We start from the raw sequence: 13,103 nt of genomic DNA, 5'->3' as shown, positions 1-13,103 counted from the left end.
CGAAACGACTCCGGTGGCGCCAATAGGAACCGTCTAGCAGCTGCGATAGGCGGTTTTTATTGAGATTCCACGCTCTAAAAAGTAGAGAGAAGAAGAAAAAAATCGGTAGATTTTGAAGAGCAAAACTTCTGGCGCACGATGATGCACGCAAGCATTGGCGTCACGAGTGGATCTTAAATTGATTACCATTTACCTAAAATGAAAAACAAAAAACGAAGAAGTAAAGTATTATCACTGAAGGGGAAGATAATCTGAAGGTTCTTAACCATTATGGAATCGGGATGAAACGATGTTGGTCATAAAGGTGGGGAAAGAAAAGCTCGAAGAGAGAAGAAGCAGCAGCAGATAACCGTAATCATTTAATCGTTCTTGTATCTTGAAAGATAATAATGGACAACGAGTGCTGTACTCGCGTACACACATTTGATCGCTGACTGAAAAATTTAAAAAAAAAAAAGGTTTGAAGTGCGCACCGTGTGTTTGAAGACGGCACGTTTCGTTCATCAACAACAGTCAGTCGATCGAAGAAGCGTTCGTTTTATATGCTATTGTTTTTTAATCGTAGTTTGTGTATTGTTTAAAAACCTTCATAAAAAAAGTATGGTAGTGTGACGTAGGAGAGAACCCTTCCACAAAGGTCTCACTCGTCGCTTTTGTACATTAAAGTTTCGACGCTTTGTGGCTCTACCGTGAAGAGAGGCGTGGCCTCGCAGAATTGCGATGTACTAGAATGAGAACAACAGTTGATTAGTACTAGAATAATATGAGGTGTAGTACTAGAATTGACTTATGAAATGTCCAAATAAAAACAGTGACAGATTGTAACAAGTGTAGTACTAGTTGGTGGCACAAAGGCTTCTCTCACCAACTAGTACTACACTGTGTTGAATCCGTAGCTTGAGAATCAACATGTTGGCACGCTTTGATTGAGCAAGCTAGTACCGCATATATCAACACACTATCGTTTAGCCGCGGTAGAGAGCAATCAGTGGTCGAGGCTTTACCTGTACTTGAGGCATATGCCCCCAAATGATGTGCGCTGTCATTGCTAAAAAAATTCACCAACTTTTGCCACACTCAACGCGGGCAAATGCCTCATCTATGTATAATTAATAACCAAGTAAAATTAAGTGTGTTTCTACTAGTAATATATATCTGTAAGAAATAATGTATTTTTTCAGCACTTCTACCCATCCCTATTGTCCAGTTTATTACAAACACCATCACCATCACTCACACACTGACATTAATCTCCACACTCATTTTGCGCACTCACATAACTATAAACTCACATACACAGACTCACATATACACGTTTACATTTATTCAACCATTTTGTCATACTACTCACGAAACACAAAAATCAAACGATTTTTGCTCTCGCCAATAATAAACTTACAATAGTCGATACAACAAGATAGAATTGCAGCTCTCCTTCCCCGTTTGTCTCCCCCAACCCCCTCCCAAAACGAACCAATCCCCCCTTGGATCACACTCGAGGTGTAGTACTAGCGCAAACTCCTCCCCCTTCTGTGTGTGGCGAGCAGCTTGCAGCTAGTACTACAGCTGGCGTTGATCAGTTGCATACCCACCCCGTAAATGTGTGATTAGCGGAAACATACAAAAAATACATTTTTTCCTGGATATTTAAAGAAAACCGAAAACCGGCCACTCAAACAAACTATCAGGTTTTAAAAACAAACTAACAACACTTTGCGACTCTTGTGCTCACAACAGCCGCCAGCAGAAACACATTTCAGTTTTTAAAAGCGAAGCGCGTTTCGAAAGAGGAAACGGCAGAAAAAAAATTACAATTAGGCACATGGTAATTGATGATGAAAAAGACGACCTAGGGCAGAGGAAGAAAATAAATGCAAACAAAATCATGGAAACACAAAACGCCAATCCCAGGTTCTTTGATCAGTTTTGGACGACGAAGGGAGAGAAATTTCGTTTACTTTCAATTTCTTTGTTTTGTTTTCTCACCTGTCCACCAACGTGTTGTTAACTGCTTCGAACACAAGTACTAGTACTAGAATGTCGAGCAGGTTACCAACACTTTTAACCTAAAAAAAAACTTTCAACATCTTTGAGAGGGGAACCGCATAGAAACCATTCGATGATGAAAGCCTTTAAATTTGGTAGAAATTAGACGAAAAAAAATTGTTTTAGTTTCATGGTTAGATTGTTTATTGTTCGTTTCTCAAGGCAAAGCGAAAAATTGTCGAATGATTTTTATAAGCACCAGGCGTTCTGAAAAAAATATCTCGAAATTATTTACATCAAAAAGACACACACACACACAAACAAACACACACACCCCCATACAAAAGCACTCAATTGCTTCTTGTAGAAAATCAACGAGGAAATAGTTTTAAAACTTTATTGGCTATTCATGTGAAATTGTTTGGAAAGATGATATAAATTGTTTCATCCTATATGCAACGATCTAAACTGAAAAAAAAACAAACACTGAGTTGTTGTAACACTTCTCTAAATAAAAACAGAAACAGTATGTCAACGGATGTGCGCCGATGTTTTGGACTGCCACTAAAACTACCGAACGATCCTTTACATTCGCATTCTGGTACTGCACTGCGATCTTTGGAATCTCGCGTCCCCACCGCCCGCACCCTACAACAAGTCCGCAATGGCGTCCAGCACTTTTTTGAGCAAATCCAACCGGTTGAAGGTGAAAAAGTGCACCAGCCGAACCTCGTCGGGTCGTTCCCGCCGCAGCGTCCGGATCAGCTCGGCAAAGTGCTTCACCACGAACGCTTCGAACTGGTCCGGTTCGTCGTGGGCGTGCGACTGGAGCAGCTCGCGCACCCCGGCCGGAGGGTTGACCCGCGTCAGGGCCAGCACAGTTTCCAGCTGGTCGGGACTGCCGGGCAGAAATAGCCCGGGCACGATCGGCACGGTGATGCCCGCCCGGCGGCACTCGTCCACGTACGCTAGGAAGGAGGCGGCGTCGTACAGCGTTTGTGTCACGATGAAGTCGACGCCGAGGTCAACCTGGTGGGGAAGAGGGAGAAAGAAAAATGCATTGAATTTTTTTCACTTTATATGTTCAGTAAACAAGGTTTCATAATGGAACAAGCCATTAACATATTTTTTTTTTATTAAATATAACTTTAAAAAATATCCTTGCACAAGGGAAATCATAAAAATCATTGTTAGGAAAAAATGCAGTACCAGATTTATCACAATCCAACAAAGATACACCAGAGTATGTGTTCCTAGTGGTTATTCCCCTATAAATTGAGTCCGCGTCGAGATTTGCTCCAAATGATCACAGTTTCGAGCCACGCCTTTTTAAAATTTTGTTTTATTTACATAATAATATTGAAAATTGAGAATTGAAGTAAAAAGTAATCCAGAGGGAAAAGTAATATAAGTAATAATTTAATTTTCTGCCAAATTGAGAAGTTCAAAAATTTTAATTTTTCAAAAGCTTTTAAATTAAAATAATAAAATAAAGAGCAACAAATTTGAAACTCTCAAAATATAAAAAATAAAGATTCGTAATCTAAGGATTTGAAATTTTTTGATATACAGTAGTTGTTCGGTAACTGGGCGTTGTTTAACTGGGCTGCTTTTTAACTGGGCGCTCGATAACTGGGCCGCAGCCCAGTTAAAAAGCAGACAAACGTCAAAAAACCAAAACAAACCGAAATCACCGAGGGGTTAATGGATGCAAAAATTATGGTCAACAAATAAAAAAACTTTTTTCAAACTTTTATGTAATTTCAAGACACAATTAAAGAAATATGAAAAGTTATCATTGTAAACAAATTTGAGTAACTTTTATTTTTATATTTCATCATATAAATATTATGCATCGGTAGTCCCCTCGTTATTTTTCGTTCAGCCCAGTTAGCGAACAGCATTCGATGACTGGGCTACGTTCTCAGCCCAGTTACCGAACAACTACTGTACTTCGTACTTTCCAGAGTCTTTTGTCACGTTTCACTCCGGATGGACGAAACACATTTTTTTTATCTCAAAATGTCTCTGAATTTAAGAATTTAAGAATTTAAGAATTTAAGAATTTAAGAATTTAAGAATTTAAGAATTTAAGAATTTAAGAATTGAGGAATTTAAGAATTTAAGAATTTAAGAATTTAAGAATTTAAGAATTTAAGAATTTAAGAATTTAAGAATTTAAGAATTTAAGAATTTAAGAATTTAAGAATTCAAGAATTTAAGAATTTAAGAATTTAAGAATTTAAGAATTTAAGAATTTAAGAATCTAAGAATTTAAGAATTTAAGAATTTAAGAATTTAAGGGTTTAGGAATTTAAGAATTTAAGAGTTTAAGAACTTAAGAATTTAAGAATTGAAGAGTTTAAAAATTTTATGATTTTTTTTTCTAGGATTCAAAAGATGAAAAATTCTCTGATCAATTTAAGAATCTAAGAATTGTGAAGTTTAGGATTTTTTTGTCTTAGATTTGTTTAGTTTTCTTTATTATTCATTAGAATTTTTATTTTTTTTTTTTTTTATTTAAAATTGTAGCGAGAATCCGGGCCCCGTTTAAGACCTTTCCAATGAGTCCAAAAGATTGAAGATCCAACAACAAGAATATTTGTAGGCTTGAATTTTTTTATTTTTCATAAAAAACTATATAAATTTGAAGAGAGAATTATGTAACGTTTTTGAACTCAAATTGCACATGATTTTAAGGTCCTTCTAGTCACGTGTGTATGCTTCTCCATGAACTGAGAATGTGCAATCTTACAATCATATAACATCAACCGCAATTAATCGCCTTCCATATTGAACTGCAACGCTCTGGAAGCTTGAATTACGCCGCGCACCATTTTTTTTTTTTTTCAAAACAGTCATCACTTTTCACAACTGCAGTGTGCTGCTGCTTGTACTGTCTGCGCGCACATTGACCACACAGATAATCCTGACGCAGTGCAAAATATGTGCAACCGCGAGAAAAACAACACGACAGCGCATGATAACAACGCCAACGTCCTGTAACCTTCGATAAACACACACACATCGCTCAAGTTCACTGTCGCGAGACTGCTGGCTCAACTTGTTTCCCACGAACTTGTTTTGATGCGTACCAAAACAGTTTCTAATGTGGTATTGCTGGTGGTGGTGTTTGTCGTCCACCCACCCAAACAATCGCGCTTTTCCTGTGATCATCAATGAAAAATTCACACTAAAAATAGCTCAAGCTGCTTAAATTCACACACAAACAAGTGATCTTCCCGTAGGCGTTCTAGTACTGCACTTGAATTCGCCAATGTCGCCGCGCTTATCACACACTGCTTATCACCTCACCTTTTGCTTCAGATATTTGACGTCATAGTCCACGGACGGTGACTCCGGATGGCCGTACGGGTAGCCTCCGACGCCGATGGTCAGGTCGGGATTATTTTTCGCCCGCAGGTACTCGACCAGGTCGCACGAGTGCTGGAATCGTTGACCCTCGCTGACGGTGTCGCCGCGGATCACGAACAGGTTCCAGTTGCCCATGTCGACGAACTTGTCCACCTGCGTCTCGGTGATGTTGTAACAGGACAGATGAGGAACCGCGGAACAGTGAGGCACTATTTTGGCGGTCATCTTGAGCATCGGTGTGTCAGCGAAGCGCTGGTACTGCAGATTATTGTCGGAGATCCAGGGCAGCGAGCAAAAAACAGGCGCCAGTCGACCGAGGTCGAGGTGGAAGTCCTCGCGCGGAATCAACTCGATCGAGTAGCACAACCGTTCGGACGTTGTCCATCGCTGGATGACCTGCTTCAGGTTCCGACTGTTCTCGTGGCTGTGCATCACTTCTGCTGTCACTGCTGCTGCTGCTAAGATCGTACTTTTGTCCTCCTCGCCATTGGGATCCGATTCGACTGTTTGGCGATGCATGGGCGATGTTGGCGGTGGCCTCCGCTTTTCACGAGAAGGGGAAGATAAATTTAGACCGCGAAGGCGTTTTTCGGTTCTCTTCTCTACGGTCACGCGTGTCCCTCTGGCAGTTCGGAGCAGGTCCCGCGACGACGACAACCACCACACCAAGACGTCAGCTGACAAGTTTCGAGCGAAAGAGAGTCTACCAAACGAAACCGAACCTCGCGAGAGTATACTAACGAATGACGACCGTCCGACCAACGAGACAGAGACAGCTGCACGAACACGCGCGCACGACGACTCTTCACTATAAACAAATCTCGCTGCTGCTGCTTAGTACACGATAATGCGCGTGTACAAAACAAAACAAAAATGCAGTACTAGAACGCAGCAGGGCAGACACTTGAGCTATATAGTACACACTCTTCGTCGTCGTCGATGCTTTCGCCTGACCTTGACACTGCACTGCAGCAGCCGCTGTGCTTCCGTTGAAGGGTGCTGCTGCTGCTGGTAGAACGTTGCGTGACTAGGTCAACTCAATGCTGTTGGGATGAATCAGAACTTTTTCGTTCCAGAAGGATTAAGACAAAGTTAGCTGAAAGTTTAATATTGTAAAACTTTCTTTGAAGTTTCAAGGCGCAATCACGTAACGATGCTGAAAAATCAATATGCGTCAGCTTTAATTCGATCCAAAGTTCTGCTGTCGTTCTTTATTCTGCTTCTTTTATTGCCGATCCACGACCATGTAGTTTGGTCCTTTTGTTGTTTTCATTACGGGTTGAGGCACGTAATTTATTAACTGTGTAGCCCTCGCTGAAATCGATCAAACAGAATAAATATTTACTTTTAGTTTTTGGAAATGTATAACCAAGGTCACTTTTCGTTGCAAAACTTGTTTCGTACTTTTTTTCCAACGAAAAATTCTTTAAATTCTTTCAATTCTCTCAATTCTTTAAACTCATTAAATTCCTTAAATTCTTTAAATTCTTTTTAATTCTTTAAATTCTTTAACTGCCGTTCTACGCATAATTGTCCCATGTTCAAAAAAGTGCAACTGAGAAAAACTCGATTGAAATTTTTCGATCGATTTCTGTGTTTCTACGCATAATTGTCCCGTGGGTTCTTTCGTCCTATGTGTCCCCAATCAGCCCAGTTAGTAATTTATCACTCTTATTTATGATCCTATTGCTATACAGTATGTGAACAAAGACTCAATGATTCGTATAACTAATAATTCCGTGAAAGAAAATACTTGGTGGGACAATTATGCGTAGAAGTGTAACGATGGGACAAACAGACTTGGTGTTGTTTTTGATGAGTTTCCGAACAAAGTACTAGATTTTATCGATTACGACAAAATAAACCTAAAATGTCAAAAGGTCAAAATCGTCAAAAAATGACATGGGACAATTATGCTTAGAACGGCAGTTAAATTCTTTAAATTCTTTAAATTCTTTAAATTCTTTCAATTCTCTCAATTCTTTAAATTCATTAAATTCCTTAAATTCTTTGAATTCTTTTTAATTCTTTAAATTCCTTAAATTCTTTAAATTCTTTTTAATTCTTTAAATTCTTTAAATTCTTTCAATTCTTTCAATTCTTTCAATTCTTTCAATTCTTTCAATTCTTTCAATTCTTTCAATTCTTTAAATTCTTTAAATTCTTTAAATTCTTTAAATTCTTTAAATTCTTTAAATTCTTTAAACTCTTTAAATTCTTTAAATTCTTTAAATTCTTTAAATTCTTTCAATTCTTTCAATTCTTTCAATTCTTTTAATTCTTTCAATTCTTTAAATTCTTTCAATTCTTTCAATTCTTTCAATTCTTTCAATTCTTTCAATTCTTTCAATTCTTTAAATTCTTAAAATTCTTAAAAATCTTTAAATTCTTAAAAATTTTAAAATTCTTAAAATTCTAAAAATTCTTAAAATTCTTAAAATTTTTAAAATTCTTAACATTCTTAAAATTCTCAAAATTCTAAAAATTCTCAAAATTCTTAAAATTCTTAAAATTGTTAATATTCTTTAAATTCTTTAAATTCTTTAGGTTCTTTAAATTCTTTAAATTCTTTAAATTCTTTAAATTCTTTAAATTCTTTAAATTCTTTAAATTCTTCAAATTCTCAAATTCTTTAAATTCTTTAAATTCCTTAAATTTTTTATATTTTTACACATAAAGTTCCAAAACACTATAAAACTTTGAGTTTTGGTCATGTTTTGCATAAGATATAAATTTTACAAATTTACTGTAACGCATTTTGCTCGAATATTTTTTCGTTCACCCACTCCCTCCCGAGCCCCGCCCAAAAATCTACTTATTTGCTTATTTTTTCCTTAAAGTAGACATTCTGACGATTCCAACACACTATAAAACATTGGTGTTTGGTGCTATTTTGCATATTTCCCAAGCCTGCGAAAATTTACTGTAACGCATTTTGCCGGCTTCGGGTTTTGACTGTTAACCGATAAGTGTCAAGTGTCAATACAAGTACTAACAAGATGAACTTTTTAGCACTCAAAAAGATGCCGAAATAGTATTTTATGCAACAAGTTGCAAAAAGAAGATTTTTTCAGCACGAGTCGTACATCCAACGAGGTTTACCAGGCTGGATAAATACGATGAGTGCTGAAAAAATCAAGTTTTGCAACAAGTTGCTTGGAACATTTTTTGCGGCCGTGGCTGACTGGTTACGGTGTTCACTTTGTAAGCGAATGGTTCTGGGTTCGATACCCATCTGCTCCCAACGAGAAAGATTAGAACACAGAAATTAGAAATAATGAATATGAACGAAAAATCAAAGTCGCTCGAGGCGGGGTTCGATCCCCGTCCTTTGGGTTGGTAAGTAGAACTTTTCAGCACTGGTATTGAAAGGTATTAATTTTCTATTCTGTTCTTTTTGGTAGGGAAAAGTAGGCCGTTTCGTTGCTCCACAATAACAGGAAAAGTTGACAGTTTCACAGCGGAATTGCAAAAAGTTCTTTTTGAAATTGTGCGTGAAACTACCTACTTACTTTTCCTGTCATTCTCGAACGACGAAATTACTTACTTTTCTCTACCAACAATAACAGAGGGGAAAATAAATACCTTTCAATACCAGTGCTGAAAATTTTTACTTTTCAGCAAAGAAATGGGTGCTTAAAAATGGAACTTTTCGGCATTTGTTTTTTTTTTCGTTTTAACGGTGAACTTAACACATGGATGTTTGACATAAAATTCCATTCAAAAAGCCTTTTTCGGAAATGCAAAAAATGTTGTAAGCAACTCGTTGCAAAATTCGTTTTTTTTTTTCAACACTCGTCGTATTTACCCAACCCGTTAAAAAATAATTCAAGTTGCGCAAAAATACCATTTTATTTCATTTTAAGAATATTATTAGGAAAAAAATCTAAAATTTACATATAATTCCAAAAACTAAAAATTAATTAAAAAAGCATAACAAATTAAATTACAAACCATGGTTTAAACATTTGAATTAAAAAGTCTTTTAAAATGCGTTGCACAGCTGTCCAGTTGTTTCGCAATCATTAGTTTCCAAAATAACTGAGTATTGACGATACATTTTTTTTTGCGAGAAAATAAGGTTTGGTGGTGCTGTACATTCGAATTTTATAAAAATTCAAAATATTTTTAAACCACTCCAAACATGCTAAATATGATTATCAATGCAGAAAAATGCATTTTAGATTGTTTTCAGTTAGTCAGACTTCTATTTTCAATATAATTTTGATGTTTTTTTAAATATTGTTTTTGCCCCCTGATTTTTTGGACCAATTTTGAAGGGGAACTTTGAAAAATATTTGCAACGGCCTTTTTTAAATATAAAAAAATAAATAAAAAAAATAATAAGTGTTCGATTTTTTAAATATGTCGTTGTTTCTTTTTTTGAGTATTTATAAATTTTATTTTTTTTTTCTAATTCCTTTTTTTTCTAGTACTAATTTGAAAATTTCAGATTTTTTTAAGTTTTAAATTTTCAGTTCCTAGTTTTTAAATTTTGGAGTTAAGTGTTAAATTTTGGATGTTTTTTTTTTACTTGGTTAAAGCTTTAATTTTTTTCAATTTTTGGTTTTTTTGAAGACTTGATTTTATTTTAGAATTTTAAAATTCTAATTTATTATTGTTATTATTATTATTTTTTTCTGTCATATTTGCAATTTTGAACTTTTAAGTGTTTTTGTTATTATATATATTTGTTATTATATAGAAATTAAATTTCTTATATTTTTTTTAATTTCTGAATATGCTTTTAAAATTTTAAATGTATAGTTCTTAATTCAGAAATATATGGAATTACAAACATGCAAATTCACAAAAAAATTAAAACAAAATCAAAAACTACAAAAATTCTAAAAACTAAAACTAAGAATTCGAAAAATTCGGGAATTCAAAATTTTTATTCCTGATTTTCAATTTACAATTTTTGCCTTTACATTTTTTAGGATAGACTGTTTGTTTACAAATCTTGATCGGAAAATTTACATTGTCTTGTTGAAATGAACCTCACCTAACATTGATTTGAATTAAACAGATTTTTCGTTTTTTTTAACAGATGCCCTCAAGATGATGTTAAGTCAACCCGAGCCAAAGTTCAGCATTTCGGTTTATCGCGATATAATCAGAAATGCATGGTAAGTAAATTGATAAATAATTGTATTCTATTTGAAGTCTAAACAGGGTTTCTTTTTACAATTTTTCAGGTATCAACTACTGAAGTTAGAGGAACTGGAAAAACAAAAGAAAATCAGAGATAGTGGATAAAGATGTGCCCAAGGATGTACATGTTTCGTTTGGTTGAACGTCATTTTTTTTGCTGTTTATTGTATTCTTCATTTTATTTTGTTTTTTGTTACTTTTTTGTATTTTGTGCATTTTAATTTGCACCTTGTTTCATTCCATGTCGTCAAATTTTGGAAGCAAATTATTTAATAATTTGGTAAAACCTAATTTTACCAATCTATTTGAATGTCTTGCTAAAAAAAACTACATTTCAAAGATAGAAAATTGTTCGTTTCCGTTTTGAGCTCATGTGCCTGTTTCCTAATAAATTTAAATCGAATGAAACTTTTTTGATTGAAGTGTTTATTTCAACGCTCTTTCCATGTGACACAACCCGAAGCAAAAGATAAAGAACCGTGCAACTAATTGAAACTTATGCTTCTGCCGGCTGCGCTGCTGGCACCATTAGAATCGACTGCAGCTGTATTTGTGTACCGCTGTGTCTATTTCTGCTCCTCCTACAACAACAACACCACGACGTTTCAGCGTAAACAGAGAAACTCATCGTGAGAGCGCGCCTCGCGGATAGTTTAGTCTGGAAGTTGTGCCGGTCCGGAGACGTGGTGGTCATCATGATCGAGCTGTACGTCGCCCTCGGCGTGCTGGCCGTCTGCCTGTATTTCAAGTGGAGCTGCAGTCACTGGCGCCGGGTTGGGAACGTCGACGGACCGTCACCGTTGCCACTGTTTGGGAATACGCTGGAGCAGGTGCTCGGCACGAAGCACTTTGGCGAGATTTTCGATGAAGTTTACAAGTCGTACCCGTCGGCGGCGTGGGTCGGAATCTACCAGATGTTCAACAAGCCTTCGATCGTGGTGCGGGATCTGGAGCTGGTGAAGGACATTCTGGTGGGAGACTTTGCGAGCTTCAACAAAAATGCGTTTGAGGTGGACGAAAAGGTTGATCCGCTGATTGCGATGAATCCGTTCGTGCAGGCCGGTGAAAAGTGGAAGGAGAGGCGTGCGGCGTTGATACCGCTGTTTAGCGCGTCCAAGATTCGTACCGTGTTTCCGATCATCAAGAATGTGGCGGAGAACTTGCTGCAGCATGTGACGGATAGCAGGGGCGCTTCTCCGGACTTTGAAGCGAAAGAGGTTGGAGCTCAATTGATTTGAATTGCGACTTAATTGAGTTCTTTTCTTTTTAGATGTGCGGTCGCTTCACGGTCGATTCGGTGTCAAGTTCGGCGTTTGGAATCGACGCCGAGTCCATTACCAATCCGGACGGGGAGGTTGCGCGAAATTGCTTCGAGTTTTTCAACCCAAACTCTACGGCGTCGTTCGTGCGTTCATTGCTGTTGAATTTCTGCCCTAAGGTGGCCGCGGCGCTGAACATCGGGTGAGCTTTTGGTTGTAGTCGTAGCTGATAAGACTCACCGGTATTGCTTATTTAATCATTCTGCTTTTTAAGTCGTCTTAGTAGGTGAGCTTGAAAGAATTGAATATTATCAACACTTCAAGTGCCGAGTCGAGATTGAAAAAGTTTATCTTGACACAAGTTATCTAACAAGCCATCTCCCTCTCGATTGTACCAGCTTTGTCCCCGGTCACGTGGCCCGCTGGATCCATGGCATGGTCGGCGAGGTGCTCCGGCAGCGCCAAAGTGGCGAGGTCAAACGGCAGGACATGTTCCAGGCGCTGTACGAGAGCCTCTCCCAGAACGACCAACCAGTGCGAGGCGATGAAATCGCCGGCCATTCGTTGACCTTCCTATCGGAGGGCTTCGAAACGTCCAGCACGTTGATGAGCTATCTGCTGTATGAGGTTGGTTTCCTGGCAGAATCTCAAATCAACAATTTGATTTAACCTAATCTTCTTCATTTTAGCTCGCATCAAACCAAGACATTCAGGAACGAGTCCTAAACGAGCTTGACTTCCTACTGAAAGATTCCAACGGACAGCTGACCGACGAAGTCGTTCAAAAACTATCCTACCTCGAGCTGACCATGTACGAGACCCTCCGGCTGCACTCGCCCGTCTTTGCGTTGAGCAAGGTTTGCGTCAAAGAGTACGAACTTCCGCCCCAGTACGGAACCGGCAACAAACGGGTTCGAATCGCCCCCGGCACGGTAGCCATCATCCCCGTATACGGAATCCACCTCGATCCGGAAATCTACCCCGATCCGTACAAGTTCAACCCGGACCGCTTCCTCGAGGAGAACAAAAAGGCCCGCCACCGGTACGCGTTCCTCAGCTTCGGCGAAGGACCCCGCATCTGCCTGGGCATGAAGTTTGGCTTGCTGCAGAGCAAGATTGGAATCGCGACGCTGTTGAGCAAGTACCGGGTCGAGCTGTCCCCGAAGCAGGAGCTGCCGCTGGAATTTAGCAAAACGTGCTTCCTGCTCGCGCCCAAGAACGGAATTTGGGTGAGGTTCGTCGAGCGACGGTGATTATGCCATGTAATAAACATCAAAAATTAGCTTTACTGCTGAAAGAACCTCAATTTTCTTGCCAAGTCACAATGAT

At 38.0% G+C, this 13,103-nt stretch overlaps 3 protein-coding genes across 3 annotated transcripts in view; 2 read left to right on the top strand and 1 right to left on the bottom strand.

Annotated features, from left to right (window-relative positions):
• Nucleotides 1-10,664, top strand: part of LOC6031017 (double-stranded RNA-binding protein Staufen homolog 2) — a 31,371-nt gene extending 20,707 nt beyond the window's left edge. Inside the window, exons 7-8 of the mRNA XM_001841817.2 lie at nucleotides 10,412-10,490; nucleotides 10,560-10,664. Coding sequence (XP_001841869.2) covers nucleotides 10,412-10,490; nucleotides 10,560-10,620 — 140 coding nt within the window. The 3' untranslated portion in view covers nucleotides 10,621-10,664. The remainder of the gene's footprint in view (nucleotides 1-10,411; nucleotides 10,491-10,559) is intronic.
• Nucleotides 2,370-6,134, bottom strand: LOC6031018 (5,10-methylenetetrahydrofolate reductase). Its single transcript, XM_038262556.1, has 2 exons — nucleotides 5,302-6,134; nucleotides 2,370-3,015 (listed from the first exon to the last, which is right to left on the bottom strand). The coding sequence occupies exons 1-2, from the start codon at nucleotides 5,878-5,880 to the stop codon at nucleotides 2,635-2,637; spliced, it is 960 nt and encodes a 319-aa protein (XP_038118484.1). The 5' UTR covers nucleotides 5,881-6,134; the 3' UTR covers nucleotides 2,370-2,634.
• Nucleotides 10,665-11,105: 441 nt separating the features above from the next.
• On the top strand, nucleotides 11,106-13,074 carry LOC6031019 (probable cytochrome P450 308a1). Its single transcript, XM_001841819.2, has 4 exons — nucleotides 11,106-11,732; nucleotides 11,786-11,976; nucleotides 12,173-12,401; nucleotides 12,464-13,074. The coding sequence occupies exons 1-4, from the start codon at nucleotides 11,211-11,213 to the stop codon at nucleotides 13,025-13,027; spliced, it is 1,506 nt and encodes a 501-aa protein (XP_001841871.1). The 5' UTR covers nucleotides 11,106-11,210; the 3' UTR covers nucleotides 13,028-13,074.
• The last annotated feature ends 29 nt before the right edge of the window (nucleotides 13,075-13,103 follow it).

The sequence above is a fragment of the Culex quinquefasciatus genome, chromosome 3 (assembly GCF_015732765.1).
Source record: "Culex quinquefasciatus strain JHB chromosome 3, VPISU_Cqui_1.0_pri_paternal, whole genome shotgun sequence".
Lineage (NCBI taxonomy): Eukaryota > Metazoa > Arthropoda > Insecta > Diptera > Culicidae > Culex > Culex quinquefasciatus.
The sequence above is the reverse complement of the archived record's forward strand: the minus strand, read 5'-3'. Positions and strand labels throughout refer to the sequence as shown.